At 41.1% G+C, this 15,377-nt stretch overlaps 1 protein-coding gene across 6 annotated transcripts in view; it reads right to left on the bottom strand.

The window, feature by feature from the left end:
- DAPK1 (death associated protein kinase 1) overlaps positions 1-14,943 on the bottom strand; it is a 257,163-nt gene extending 242,220 nt beyond the window's left edge. The window contains exons 1-2 of one of the 6 annotated variants that reach the window (XM_069087981.1): positions 14,788-14,943; positions 13,237-13,324 (exon numbers count right to left, since the gene is read on the bottom strand). In XM_069087981.1, the coding sequence (XP_068944082.1) occupies positions 13,237-13,274 (38 nt within the window). In that variant the 5' untranslated portion in view covers positions 13,275-13,324; positions 14,788-14,943. The other 5 variants (XM_069087979.1, XM_069087980.1, XM_069087977.1 and 2 more) reach the window with 5 other exon arrangements.
- Between the last annotated feature and the right edge of the window lie 434 nt (positions 14,944-15,377).

Below are 15,377 nucleotides of genomic sequence, written 5' to 3'. Positions count from 1 at the left end.
ACCAGATCTATAACTACATTATAAAGAGAAAATCATTAAAATTATTTGGTAAGGGATAATTTTGACTACATTAATTGAAAATTTTTTGTACATACAAGCCAATGCAATCAAGATTAGAAGGAAAGCAGAAAGGTGGGAAACAATTTTTACTGCCATTATTTCTGATAATGGCCTCATTTATAAAAATATAGAGCTGAGTAAAATTTATAAGAATACTAATTCCCCCATTGATAAATGATCAAAGGATATGAAATGAACGGCGAGTTTTCAGGTGAAGCAAAGGTATCTATATTCATATGAAAAAATATTCTTACAAAATATTTTCAAAGAGCCAAAAAATGCTCTAAATCCCTATTGATTAGAGAAATACGCATTTAAACAACTCTGAGGTACCACCTTACACCTATCACAGATAGGCTAAGATGACAAAATTAAAAGGATAAATGTTGGAGAAGACGTGGGAAAATCAGAAAACTAACGGATTATTGGTGAAGTAGTGAATTAATCTGACCATTCTGGAGAGTGATTTGAAATTATGCCCAAAGGGCTATGAAACTGCCCATCCTTTGATCTAGCAATACCACTACTTGGCCTGTATCTCAAAGAGATCATATAAAAGGGAAAAGGTTCCACATGTGCAAAAATATTTACAGCAGTTCTTTTTGTGGTGGCTGGCCAAAACTTGAGGGGATGTCTGTCAATTGTGGAATGTCTGAACAAGTTTTGGTATATGACTATAATGGAATGGTATTGTGCTATAAGAATTGATGAACAGGTAGATTTCAGAAAAAACTTGGAAAGATTTAAATGAACTGATGCTGAGTGAAGTGAGCAGCATCAGGAAAACATCATACACAGTAACAGCAACATTTTGCAATGATCAAGTTTGACAGACTCAACTCTTCTCAGCAATACATTGATCTAAGACAATTCCAAAAGACTCATGATGGAAAATTCTGTCCCATTCCAGAGAAAGAATTATGAAGTCAGAATACAGGTGGAAATATGGTATTTTCATTCTTTTTTGTTTTTGCATTTTTCCTGTATTTCCTTTTCTGTTTCTTTTTTTAACAAAATAACTAATGTGGAAATATGATTGTACATGTATAGCCTATATCAGATTGCCTATTGTCTTGGGGTGGGGGGAAGAAAAAATGTTGAAAGTCCAAATCCTATCTAACTGAATGTTGAAAACTCTCCTTACATGTAACTTAAAAAAAAATACTATTATGGGGGGGAGGGGGGAAGAAGCAATTCTTGGACCCTTAATACCAGTGCCTTCCCTCTAAGATCACACCTAATCTTTCTGTTTATTTCTTGCTTGCATGTTGTCTCCTCTGCTTGACTAAGTTCACTGAGTACAATTCTTGTTTTTGTTTTGTTTGGGGGTGTTTTTGCCCTTTTTTGCATCCCTAGTATTTAGCACATTGACTGTTACATAACAGGTACTTAATTCTAGTTGAGGCAGCTACATGGCTCAGTGGACAGAGTGCTGGACCTGGAGTCAGGAAGTCCTGAGCTCAAATCCAGCCTCAGACACTTACTAGCTGTGTGACCCTGGGCAAGTCACTTAAACTCTGCCTTAATCCACTGGAGAAGTAAATATCAAAACTCTCTAGAAACTTAGTGAAGAAAATCCCACGGAGGGTATGATGGATGGAGTCAGATATGACTGAACAATAATAATTAACAGTTTCATTCAGATTCTCTCCTAAATAAAAAAAAAATCTACTTGACTGACTGGCCTAAATGAAGTACATACAATATAAGGAATTAAAAGAACTGGCAAATGTGAGTGCTGGGCCACTGTCACTGATCTTGAAAGATCATGGAGAATTGGAGAGACACCGCTGGACAAGAGAAAGGAAAACACTGTCCCGAGCTTCAGAAAAAGGGACAAAAATGCAAGGTGCACACCCTAAACCTATGAGGCTGAATTCAGTTCCTGGCATATATCATTAAGAGTTAGCAGACAGAGGCGGCTAGGTGGTGCAGTGAATACAGCACCAGCCCTGGGGTCAGGAGGACCTGAGTTCAAATCCAGTCTCAGACACTTGGCATAAAACTAGCTGTGTGACCTTGGGCAAATCACTTAACTCCAATTGCTCTGCATTCCCCCCTCCTAAAAAAAAAAAAAAAAAAAAGAGTTGGCAGACATCTATCAAAGGAAGCCTGATCACAAAGAATCAGCACAGCTTTATCATGAATAGGCCGTGTCAAACCAACTTTCTTTGTTGACAATTTTACTCTAATGGTAGACCAGGAGAACACTACTGAAGACGCCAAGATGTGTCTGGATGACTACACGGCTGAGTGGATTCCAAATTGGCCTGACCAGTCACATCTGGAGAGTAGCCATTAATGTTGGATATTAACTTGAAAGGAAGACTCGACTCTAGGTGAGTGCTGCAGGACTCTGTGCTCTTTGGTATTCTTAGCAATGACCTGGCAAAAGACCTCGCTGAGCTGCTTATGAAACCTGCCGATGACAAAGTTTAGAGGGATAGCTCACATTCTGGAGGACAAAGCCAGGAATCAGAAGCAGACTCATAGTTTAGATGATTGGCTGAAATATAATTGAAAAATTTAATAAGGATAAATATAAAGTCTCATATGTGCTTTTTTTTGCTTTTTTTAGGGGGGGAAGGTAGAGCAATTGGGGTTAAGTGACTTGCCCAAGGTCACACAGCTAGTAATCTTTTCTTTTTTAATCAAATTCTCAAGTAACAGCTGGGGAAGGTGTGGCTACACAGCAGTTCATCTGAAAAAGATCTTGTGGGTCAAAGTGATGCGAGGATACAGCAGCCAATAAGCTAATTCAATGTCAGTCCAATCAAGAGACGTACAGCGTTCAAGGCCCCACTATGCTCTAGCCTTGTGAGATCCCATCTGGAGGGCCGGGCTCAGCTGTGCACACATTTCAGAAAGGACACCAACAAGCTGAAGAGTATTCACAGAGAGCCATCATCGCAGCTCAGGGTTTCTGGTGTGTCTCCCATGAGGACAAGTTAAAGGAACTGGAGTGGGAGAAAACATAGAAGGGATATGACACCTGGCTTCCGTTTGGTGAAGATTCAGTCTGTTTAGCCCCAGAGGTCACAACTAAGAGCACTGGGCAGAAGCTGTTCTAATTTAACCTTGATATAAATTTTGCTCACAATTGGCTATTAAAAAATAGAATGGTTGGGGCGGCCAGGTAGCAATCGAGTAAGAGCACCGGCTCCAGTGTTGGGATGACCTGGGGATCAAATCCAGGCTCAGATACTTAGCACCCACCCAGAAACACCTGGTAATGTAACCTTGAGCAAGTTACTTAACCCCGATTGCTTAGGGGCGTCCAGGTGGCTCAGCGAGTAAGAGCACCGGCTCCAGTGTTGGGATGACCTGGATCAAATCTGGGCTCAGATACTTAGCACCACACCCAGAAATAACTGTGTGTCTTTGAGCAAGTTACTTAACCCCAATTGCTTTAAAAAAAAAAAAATAGAATGGTCTAGTTCAGAGCTTCTAAAAACTTTTCCCACTCATGACCTCTTCAGGGTCTTGATCCACAGCTGGGGGGGCTAGGTGATACAGTGAATAGAGCACCAGCCCTGGAGTTAGGAGGACCTGTGTTCAAATCCAGCCTCAGACACTTAACACACACACACACACACACACAAAACCTAGCCATGTGACCTTGGGCAAGTCACTTAACCCCAACTGCCCTACCTTCCCCCCTCCAAAAAGAAAAAAAAGGGGGAAAAAAAGAAGTGCTGGTTAGTGTTCAGGGTGAGGTCTGTTTCTATTTGGCCTGCTTGTTCAGGCTCAGGACTGGAACAAAATCAGAAAGCTATCCATCATATAATATTTATTCACTGCAACACCTAGCCTCCCTGATCATATAATATAACAAAAAGAAAGTGTAACAGTGTCCTAGACAGTGGCCCCAGTAGACATTGCATCTACCACACAATTGGCATCAAATTGAGAAGCTGCAAATACACTGGTTCCTATTTATTCCCCACAAGCACAACCACAGCAATTCCTATGGATGATTGACAATAGTGGAAAGACCAGAATTTAAAAATACCTCCAAAAACCAAACCAACTATTGCAGCAATTGATACTCTTGTCCCTCTAGTGTTAAAAGGCTTCTTCAGCCACCTATGGATTTCCCCAAGAAAAGGCTACAAAAGTAATTCCTTGCCAAGTACATCATAAAGAAGATTTTGACTGAGGTATGAGTTCCATGAGAAGGCCTCTGAAGTCCTGATGATCTCTAAGACTCTAGAAGGAAGACTTCTAACAAATGATAAATTGAATTCAAGAACTTAAATTTCTATGTAACAAAATTCACTCCCACTCTACCTTTATGAGAGAAAAAATCTGTCGAATCTTATTTTGATGATTTACCATTACATTACAAAGCAAAGTTAGATATTAGTCTGCACTTTAAGAAAAAAAAACCAAGCCAAATTCATATGAATCCTATAATATGTTTCTTGGTGTCTTTGTAATAAACTAAAATGAGAACTGTTAATTATTTAGGAGGGAGGCCAGTTGGGTAGAGACCATTTCTAACTATGGATTTTAAGCCTAACTGATTATTGGTACTCAAAGGTTAATTACAAAAGGTATATTTTTAAGTTAAAATATTAACTTTAGGAGTCAGATCAAGTGATGCATGCTGCATACTAATACCATTTATAACTGCAGGAAACAAGCCCTTTGGGAAAAGGGTGGGGGGCAAATCGTAGTAAAGGATTTGTGAAATAGTCTGCTTAAAATGCCAAGTCACACTACTTTCAAGAGGCATGAAAATTAAAAGCTGCAGGTATGCTGGTTCCTATTTATTCCCCATAATACCTATCATAGCAGGGGCAATCAGTGGCTGCATTAGGTGAAAGATCAATTTCCTTTCAACTTTTAACTAAAGACAAAAATCACAGAACTATGAAAAAGCAGGGAGGTACACTTTAAAAACTAAACATATGTGTGTATGTATATCATTTCTTTTTTGAGTAGTACAATAAAAAAGAGCCTAATATGCTGGAAACCAAAAGACTTGCCTTTAGGTTTTGGTTTTGCTTACAGTACCTAGTTGTGTTACTTTGGATGAGTTCCCCCTCACCTCTCTGGTCCTGAAGTTACTCATTCATAAAATAAATGGATTGGATTGGACCATCTCCAAAATTCTTTCTATTTCTTAAGTTCTACAATTCAGTTATCAAGTGAATCAAGAGGCATTTATAAAGCAATTGCTATGTTACAGGCACTAGAGATACAAAGTAAAGCAAAAATGACTGTCCACCTTCAAGAAGCTCCCTTTTTTAGTAGAGTCAATCAGTCAATTAGCACTTATTGAACACCTACTATGTGTATTACATGTATGCATAGGCACTGCACTAAGAGCTGGGGATATAAAGTTTAAAAAAAATACATGGGGGGTGGCTCAGTGAATAGAGGACTGGCCCTGGAGTCAGAAGGACCTGAGTTCAAATATGGCCTCAGACACTTAACATTTACTAGCCATGTGACCTTGGGCAAGTCACTTAACCCCAATTGCCCTGCCCTCCACCCTCCAAAAAGCAAAAAAAAAAAAAAAATATGGCAGAGATAACATGGAAATAACTAGGCGTATAGAAGATCAACTGAAGGTAATTTCACAGTGAAAGGTACTAGGAGGTGGTGGAGGGGGGACTGGGAAAAGCCTCCTATAGAAGGCAGGATCTGAGCTGAGTTTTTAAGGAAGCCAGGAAACTAAAAAGCAGAGATTGGGAATAGAGATGAGAGACAGAGTTACGTAAAAGGAACAGTGAGTAGAACAGAACAGCTGGATCATCCAGGTATGTGAAGGAGAATAAAGTATAAGAAGACTAGGTTAGTAAGGGCACAGGTAGTAATGAGGGCTTTGTATTTCATCTACTGGTAACAGGGAGACACCAAAGCTTTTTGAGTAGTCGGTTTGACATAAGCAGATCTACAATTTAGGAAAATCATTTTGGCATCTGAACAGAGGGTAGACTGGAGTGGAGAGAGATTCCAGACAGGGCATCTAATGGACAAACTGTTGCAATAATATGAGCAAAGGTTGATGAAATCCTGACCTAAGGAAGTGATTTATGAAGGTGACATTACATACATATATACACACACATACACACACCCACATATATAGAGATATCTAGATAGACGGACAGACAGACATTGTGATGTCAGAAAACAAAGAGATTTGGCAACAACAGATTGATATGCGGAATGAGTGGTGGGCGTCGAGGCTGGGAGCCTGGGCAACATGGCAAATGTTGAGAGAATGAGACAGAGAAGAAAATAGCAAGTGACTCCAATATCTTTGCCAAAAAATGCCAAACAGGGTCATGACATGGCTGAAGCTGAACAACAACATGGAAAATGTTTGTGCCCTGAACGTTAACGGAGAAGTTCAGGTGAGGGGAGGGTTGGAGGAAGAGATAATGAGCCCTGTTTCAGACATGGTGGGTTTTTCATAAATAATAGGGCATTCAGGTCAAGAAGAACAAAAAAGATGGAACTGGGATTAATAGACAAAGATAACATGCTGACCCCTTATCCACAGGATGTGCTTTTATTCATTTTTATATTAACTGGAATAAATATAAACCGAGCTCTCATCTAGTCTTACCAAGTCCACATTTTCACCTGCACCCAAGAATGGGGTTCAAAATGCAAGTCAGGGGCGGCCGGGTGGCACAGTGAGCAGAGCACTGGCCCCGGAGTCAGGAGGAATGCAAGTCAGTAACTGTGCAAGTCACTCGAGGAGCATCATAAGCATTTTCTGAAACTAACTGCTCCACAACAGCAATGCAGAATCTTCAATGTCTGTATTATTACTATCATTTAATTAACAAGTATAAAATATGAAATCATAGGAGACATAACAATCAGGAATTATGGACAGGCTTGAAAGTGTCTAGAGAGCAGTGAGCAGGGTAGTGAGGGCCTCAACATCATACCACATGAGGACTAGTGGAAGGAATAGGAGAAAGAAGATTGGGGGTGAGAGTGGGGAATGATGTTGATGATAATGATAAACATTTAAATGGTACATACTAGGTGCCAGACACTGTGCCAAGTGCTTGACAATAATTATCTCATTTAAGCACCCAATCTAGAGTTAGGAAGACCTGAGTTCAAATCTAGTCTCAGACATTTACTAGCTATGTGACCCTGGGCAAGTCACTTAACCCTGTTTGCCTCAGTACCCTCATCAGCAAAATGAGGTGGAAAAGAAAACGGCAAACCACTCCAAGATCTCTACCAAAAAACCCCACATGGAGTCACAAAAAGTCAGATGTATCTGAAATGACTGGACAACAAAATTAATCCTTATTGGGATTAATCTTCCTTGGGATAGGGTGTTGGGGGTTAGAGTCAGATAATAACTTTCTTCAAATATTTACTAAATTCATATGGAAGAAGGATTAGATTTGTTGTGCTTAACATCAGAACACATACAAGAGTAATCAATGAATGTCTAAGACAAAATTTTGCTCACCAGAAGGAAACATTTCCTAACAATTAATTATCCAAAAATGTAGTGGGTTGCCTCAGGAGCTTATGGGTTCCCCCCCACCAAAGTTCTTAGATCTGAGACTGCTGTTGTAGAGGGGGATTACTGTTGCTGTCGTCTCACTGGATGGTCTCTGAAGTCCTTTTCAATTTTGACATTCTGTGATTATAGGATTTATTAAGCATCTGTTATTTATTATTATTATAGCATAGGCATAGTTTCTCTTAAGGAGTTAACAATACAATTGAGGAGATGAGGCCATACATGAAATTAACATGAGAGAAAATTTTTTTTCCAAATCTAAATATTTATTTAGTTATTGAATATAAGTATTTGTGCAATGTTTTTGCATTATTTATCCTTTTACATCTTAACATGTGTACCCAATGATGCATCTGATTTTAATTTCCTACAAGGGAGAGACAGTACCTAATGAACAGACTATTCAGCACCCTGCGCAGCCTAAAAGCATGTGGGTGCTTAATAAATACTTTTCAATGATCTACAACACCTCTCCTCCAATACAGTTCAAGCCCATTCCTTCCCATCTGGTTATCAAGTGGACAAGAAAAACTGCTATTCATTGACAGCCTTATATTATCCCTTCACATACCTGAAAACTATTATTAAAGTGTTATGGTACAAGCAGCATTTAAAAATAATTGAAATGGTTCTTGCCTAGATTAGACTATACGTTTGAGCCAAAGCTCTTTGAAGACTCTTCTCACACACACCTGTTACAGGTAATAGTGTACATTTCGGGGTAATAGAGGAAACTGGAGAGAACCAGAGACTCTGGATCCAAATCTGCTCTCTTCTACTCATTATTGTGTGACACCTCTGAAGGCCTCAGTTTTCCAGCATTCAAAAAGAGAGAGGTAGAATACATTACTTCTGAGCTCCTTTTCAACTCTAAATCTATGATCCTGTTAATTGAGTATAAAATGCTAACCAACTGGCATGACATCTTAATATTTTCAAAGTGTTTTAAAACTTTATTTTCTCTGATCCTCAAAACAACCCTGTGAGATAGGGGTTATCATTGTTCCCATTTTACAGATGAGGCTCAGAGAGTTTAAGTGACTTGCTCAAGGTCATACAGCTAATAAGTATCAGAAATAAGACTTAAAACAAACTGAAAAATGTTACTCAGTCCCTGATAAGGTGTAATACCATATTATTACTATTGCTGCTGCTGCTGCTACTACTGCTGGTGCTGCTGCTGCTGATTTATACAGTGCTTTAAATGTTTATTTAAATACCATTTTAAAATTTGCAAAGCACTCTGAAACTATTATCTCATTTGACTCATAACCACACCATCCTAGGATATAGCTACTATTATTATTCCCATTTTATAGATGAGGAAACTAAAGCAGACAGAGGTTAAGTGATTTCCCTAGATTCCCATAGCTAGTAAGGGTCTGAGGCAAAATTTGAACTCAGGTCTCTTCCTGACTCCACAGGCCAGCATTCTAGCTACTGTGCCACCTCAGGGGACTATCCCTTATTTAAAATGCTTACAAAATTTATGTCAAACTAAGATTTTAAAACTGAGTTATTAGCTTCAGTTTTATATCTCACTAACAGAAGCTTTGTCAATAAACTTAATTTCTTTTGCTTAAGAGCATTTTTTTTTTGTATTTTCATAAGTGTAGCCATATAACCTCCAAAAACAAAATTAGTTTCAAAAAGAAGGCTGTGATCATTGATTCTCTACATTCATTATTATCATTAAAAAAACTAAAGTTTTGGAAAGAGGGAATTCTAAGAGTTTTCTAAAAGTAAAGTCCTATAGGATCCACCAATATTTATGTATTCATATATCTGCTGAGTGAGAATTATGTACAAGGCACAGAACGGAGGATGCAAATGACAACATATAATTTTGGAATTGTTATCTCTCTGAAGAGAAAAAGAATACAGAATTACTTCATTGAGCACTTCACAGATGCATAATTCTCTTGGGAAAGGGAATCTCTTCCACTGACATAGATGAGAAGTTCTCTATGGTTTTGTAGACTATGTAGGAATCACTACAATCAAAGAAATCCACTACCTGGTGATCAGCCAACTTAATGACTTAATTAACAAGGTTCTTTTAGAGATAACAAATTTGTCACTGAGTCCATACTCAAAGTCTTTTCAAGGTTGTAATATCTTTCAGAGTTTATGTTAATGGGCAGCTAGGTGGCCCAGCAGATAGAATGCTGAGCCTGAAGTCAGACTCATCTTCCTGAGATCAAATCCTGCCTTAGACACTTTCTAACTGTGTGACTCTGGGCAAGTCACTTACCCCCATTTGTCTCAGTTTCCTCATATGTAAAATGAGCTGGAGAAGGAAATGCCAAGCCATTCCAGTATCTCTGCCCCAAACTGGGACAAACCCCAAACTGGGTCACAAAGAGACACAACTGAAAACAATTGACCAACAATACTCAAAATTTTTTCAAGATAGTACTATCTTCCAGGGCTTGTTACATTGGCTTAGCCTTTAGACTTAAAACACACACACACACACACACACACACACCCCAAAAACAGATTTTATCCCTAAACTATCTTCTTTGTAGAAGAACACACATAAAATCGATCAATACAAGAATTAAATCATGCAAAGATGATACCTTGTGGTCACATGTAGAAATCACCATAGACTAAAGTGCATTTATAAGTAAAACAGTAGCATCAGAGGACAGGTTAAGATACGGCTGTGTAGCTGGAGGAAGGGAAAGCATTTTGAAGGCAAATTACTATTCACATGGCTTTACTGTAGCTACATGCTCACATTTAGATTATGAACAAGCAACTCATAATACGCTACTTAAAACAGGCTTGCCAACAGAAGCAATCACTAATACCTGTAATTTTTTCCCCTACTGCTCTGCCTTCCCTCCTCTCATTCCAACTCTTACGTCTTTCTACCTTCCATTGAAGCACAGTTATGAAACCAATATGCTTTCTTACTCATTTAGAATAAATCATTTTTTGCTCCGGGCAAGTAGCAATTTGCAGTGCAGACATTATAAATTACAGGGTTTGAAAGAGCCATCAGAAGTCATCTGGCCCATCACTTTACCTCCAGGCTACTCTATAGCTAGAATTCTAAATCATTCCAAAACAGATGCAATGTATAGCTTTCTAAAACTCCCGACTTCAGTCATTATTTTATTATTTAAAATTTATGTAGAATTGTAATTTCATAGCATGTCATTTGAGCCTCACAATAACTCTGTGAGATAGGCACCAGAGCTGTTAACTCCATTTGAAAGATGAGATTAAATTACTTGCCTCAGTGACACTAGTAACATACACAGGTTTTGAATCCAGGTCTTGCTGACTCCAAGACCAGAATTCTCTCCAGTATGTATAAATCAACAGATGCGTTCCCTTTCCTCACAAAAATATAATTCTTGAATTAAAATTCTTTTGAACTATACTTGCCCCACAGAGTAGACATTCAATAATACCCCCCACAGTTAAGTTGAAGTACAAATGACCACATGATAGAACAGGGGAAAACTCTATGTAAGCATATGCATTTGCATATTATAAAACTTCCTTAACAGATAGGCCTCATTTTTTAACTTCTTCAAAAATGACCAAAAGGTCTTCAGGAAATTTAAGTTTCAGAAAGAGTATAGAAATAGACTTATATTTACTAAATTGTGCTTCCAATTGCTTTTAAAGCATACCTTTCGAATAAAGAAATCCCTATAAATTAGTCCATTCTGCCCAAAATTAGCTAATGCCACATTTTTTTCACCTCCTCTTAGTCCCAAAGGACCACTCCAAAATACCACAAGTCTTGCTGCAAAACCACAGGAATCAAATGACTTTATTTAAGCCAAACCAAATATTTTGACCACATATCTCTAAAATGCCATACATGCATACTTCAGCCCCACAGAACAGAATACTGATAAAAGCATTCACCGAAAATTATTGAAATAGATTTCCTGTGTCTGTCTCCAATAGCAATACCTAGGTCACTAGGTTTTATGACATTTAGCAATGTGCTCTCAAAAACATATAGCAATGTCTTAATAAATGTTTGTTACATTGTATTGCTACAAGATTCTATATTTTTTCCAGACCATGCAATCATAGAAGGTTGTGGACGGTTATATGGATTGCTTTTATTTTCTTTTAATCAAAAAGGTAAATTTGGGAAATTATATTGAAGTAGTCTAGACTAGGTATAGTTACAATTTTCTTGCAGAAGATAAAGGAAATTCACTTTGGATGACAAGAGTTGTGTACAAATAAATATATACATATAAGGGTTTGGGTTTTTTGGTTTAGATTTCCTTCCATCTACTTTAATCACAGCACATACACCATTGGCACCTTCTTTTAACTTAATCTGAAAGGATGAAAGAGGTGTTCTGCCAAATGCATGATAGCAACAGATGATGCCATGTGAAAGAGTGCTGGATTTGGAGTTAGGAAGACCTGAGTTCAAATTCAGCCTCAGACACTACTAGCTATGTGACCCTGGGAAAGTCATTTAACCTTGCTGTGCCTCAGTTGCCTCGTCTACAAAATGAGGATAATAAACAGCACCTACCTCCAGGGTAGTTGTGAAGATCAAATATGCACAATGCTTTTCTAAACTTTGAGCAGTATATAAAGGTTTTCTCCAGGTGAAGGCAAAAACCACCAAAAGCCCACGGCCCTTATAAGACTGGTGATTAGACAGCTTAAAGGCAACTAACCGTACACAAACACCTACAAAGAAATTCATTTTAAAAACTGAACCAGAGAGATTTTACATTAAGAATCTCAACCCAAGGGATCAAAATCCAAACTGCTATGAATTTTTAGAGAGGATAGTAGGCTTTTTATTGGATTTCCTAAAACATAGCAGTGCAGATGAGACAAATGAAAACACAACCACCAGATTTTCAAATTATTTTGAAGTTAAAAATCAAGGAATTCCATCAACAGATGTTTGCATCCATCATTACTATACAGACAACGATTTAATAACTTCAAGAAAATACCAGTATACTAATGCCTAAAAAGAAAGCAATTTTAAAAATGGACCAGAAAGAATTTTACATTGAGAATCACAGCTCTGGCCATCAAAGTCCCAACTCTGGATAAAATTAAATATTTAAAAATCCAACTAATTAGAATTACTTAATACTAACTTATTATTTGTTACTCTATTATTTGACAGTAATCTGTTTAAATCGTACATAATAGCTTTCTCCAATTGCAGTTATAATCTCAGACACTTTCCTACTGTTGCAGATGGGCAAAACATGACAGAATGTTGAGATTGGGAATTAGATGGGCACTAGTCCTGGACCAGTCAATACACTTTGCATCAAAATGTAACAATGAATTTCTGAGTGACCTTGTACTAGATAGTTTCCTGCAGACTGGTTCACCTGTCTCTCAATCCAAGCACCCTGTTTGTGGCTGGTAAATCTCTTTTCTAACAACTCCCCTTTTTAGAAGGGATGGGAAGAGCTGCTGTTAGAGAAACCTCAGCTAGGGTGTATATTGTAATCCAGCTTACATTAGCCTGCCTCACACATTCCCAACCCCAAGGCCCTCAACATTACTCATCATCCCCACAACAGAGAAACAGGAGTCCCAGCGCCTACTGTACCTGCCAAGCTCCTCCCCTGTGTCATAGTAATCATCCAGGTTCTCCTGCCTGAACACCGTCATGATAAGCTGTCAGTCCTCACCGATGCCCCACCGACTTGAGCTCCACTTCCCAAACCATCACCGTATCTTCCAAGCCTCTGTGGACACCTCATGCATTATTCTTCCAGGCTGTTAAAAAACATACAAAAGAAACAGATTGTCCCCTTAGCCTCTTTCCAATCACACAACAATAATGCTTTGCATGCTATTTCAGGGCAACATTTGCACCTTGAATCTAGGGAGAGAAACCGCCTTTGTTAAGCACGGACTGTTGGGGGAAAAAAAAAAAGACTTACATCTGGTCCCGAGCCTATCCCTGCCGTGTGGCTAAGTACACACAGAATCTCAATGACGGTTGTTCACATTTAAAATGTGTTTTGTCTTCCCAGATCGGCTCACAGACAGAACAGAACCCAGTCAAGCTTCCTCCTTCTTCACACACACACACACACACACACACAAAGAAAATGGCAAAAGCAGCTAAGGCAGGTCCTGTTTCCAGGCGACTTTCTGCCACGGCCGTCACCTTCTGACCCCTCCCCCCATACCTTCCTTCCCCGGCAATACCATTTAACCTAGATCCGTGGAAGGCATTTCCAGCGGCGGCACATTCCACAATGCCTTCCCCGCCGTTACCGGGTCAACTAGGACGTGCAGCTGGCAGCAGGAGAGGCAGCCTGGGCTGGCTCGCGAGTCACATCCATCGCACTGACACAATACAGCCCCGCAAGCACGCACGCACCGCACCGCACCGCACCGCACCGAGGCAGCGGAGGACAGAGGGGAGCCCAGGGAAGGCGCCAGCCTCCACCCTGGGGGGCCCAGGGTCCGCACTGGAGTCCGGCCCGAGCCCCCGAGCGCCTCGGCACGCCCCCGCCCCATCCACCTGTTTCCGACCCAGCCCCAGCCAGGACCCTGGTCCGGGAGGGCGCCTAGGGGGAGGAAGCTCTTTCTCCGCCATCCCCAAGCCGACCCCACTTTCACCAGCCGAGTTTCCGAGAAGCCTGGGCCTTCCCACATCCCCCGGAGGCGCTGCCCGGGAGAATCCAGCAAGCCGAGCAACCCGAGCAAAACAAACAGCCCAGCGGGGGGAGGGCAGGGGGCATCGGGGAGCACTTACCCCCAAACTCTGCGGCTGGAGGGGCACCCGCAGCAGGGGAAGTCTCCGGAATCCTCCGGAGTTGCTCTCGGAAGCCAACCATAGGCTCGGGGAGCGCAGAGACTAGAGGGAAAAGAGGGTGGGGAGGGGGAGAAGGAGGGACCGAGAGAAAAAGGGAGAGAGCGAGAATCCCTCGCCACCACCTCCTCCCCCTCTGCTTCCTCCTCCCGCCGAGGCGGCTGCGGCTGCTGCTGCTGCTGCTGTGGCCGCTGGGGCTCTTCCCTTCGGCTCCAGGTCCAGCGGAATGGAACGCGGCTGCGGAAACAAAGTCCCCGGCGTGGAATCGGGGACTAGAGCCGCGCCGAGCCAAAATAGGAGCAGCTGCACCAGCACTCAGGGGCCCCCCACCCGCTCAGCCTTCCTAGAGGGGGAGTCCGGCAGTCAGCCAATAAGGGAACACCACTTGCAGCGACCCACCCACCTCCACACTTACCTTCCCCTCTAGCTCTAGAGCTCTGAACCTGCCCGTGCAGATGGAGGGGAGGGTTCTGTTCTGTTCTGTTCTCGCTCTCAAACTCATAGCCACCCACTCAGGCATGCATACCCACGCACACACAGACGCCCACGCCCTGGGCTCCGTGGGAGCGCTGCTTGGAAATGGTTGCACGTCTTGCGATTGCAGACTTTAGTTGTCTTCGTGGCTCTTGTCTCCAGGATCTTAAAGTATTGCCCTAAAAAGAGGGTGCGGGGGGGGTGGGGAGGGTTAGCGGGGAGAGACCCAGACCCGGCCAGCGAAGTGTGGGAGGTGTGGGGCTCCTGTGATTCTCACTCCTTCAACTGAACACTCAGAATTTCCGTTTTCTGAGGCACTCTTGGGTACCTTTGCCTCCCCCCTACCCTCCGCAAATCTCAGTTGTGCACTAATTGCACGGATTTCCTTTGGGGGACAAATGGATGTCCGTCATGGCCTTCCTGAGAGGTACCACCAAATAGAAAAAGGATGTTGCAATGACAATGCCCAGTGGAGAGGGTGCACTTATAGTTCACGTGCAGGGATGTGCCACTGGGAATACAAACGCCAGG

This window comes from Petaurus breviceps, unplaced genomic scaffold, assembly GCF_028583685.1.
Source record: "Petaurus breviceps papuanus isolate PSGF00001 unplaced genomic scaffold, PetGlider_PUasm1.0 183, whole genome shotgun sequence".
Classification (NCBI taxonomy): Eukaryota; Metazoa; Chordata; class Mammalia; order Diprotodontia; family Petauridae; genus Petaurus; species Petaurus breviceps.
The sequence above is the reverse complement of the archived record's forward strand: the minus strand, read 5'-3'. Positions and strand labels throughout refer to the sequence as shown.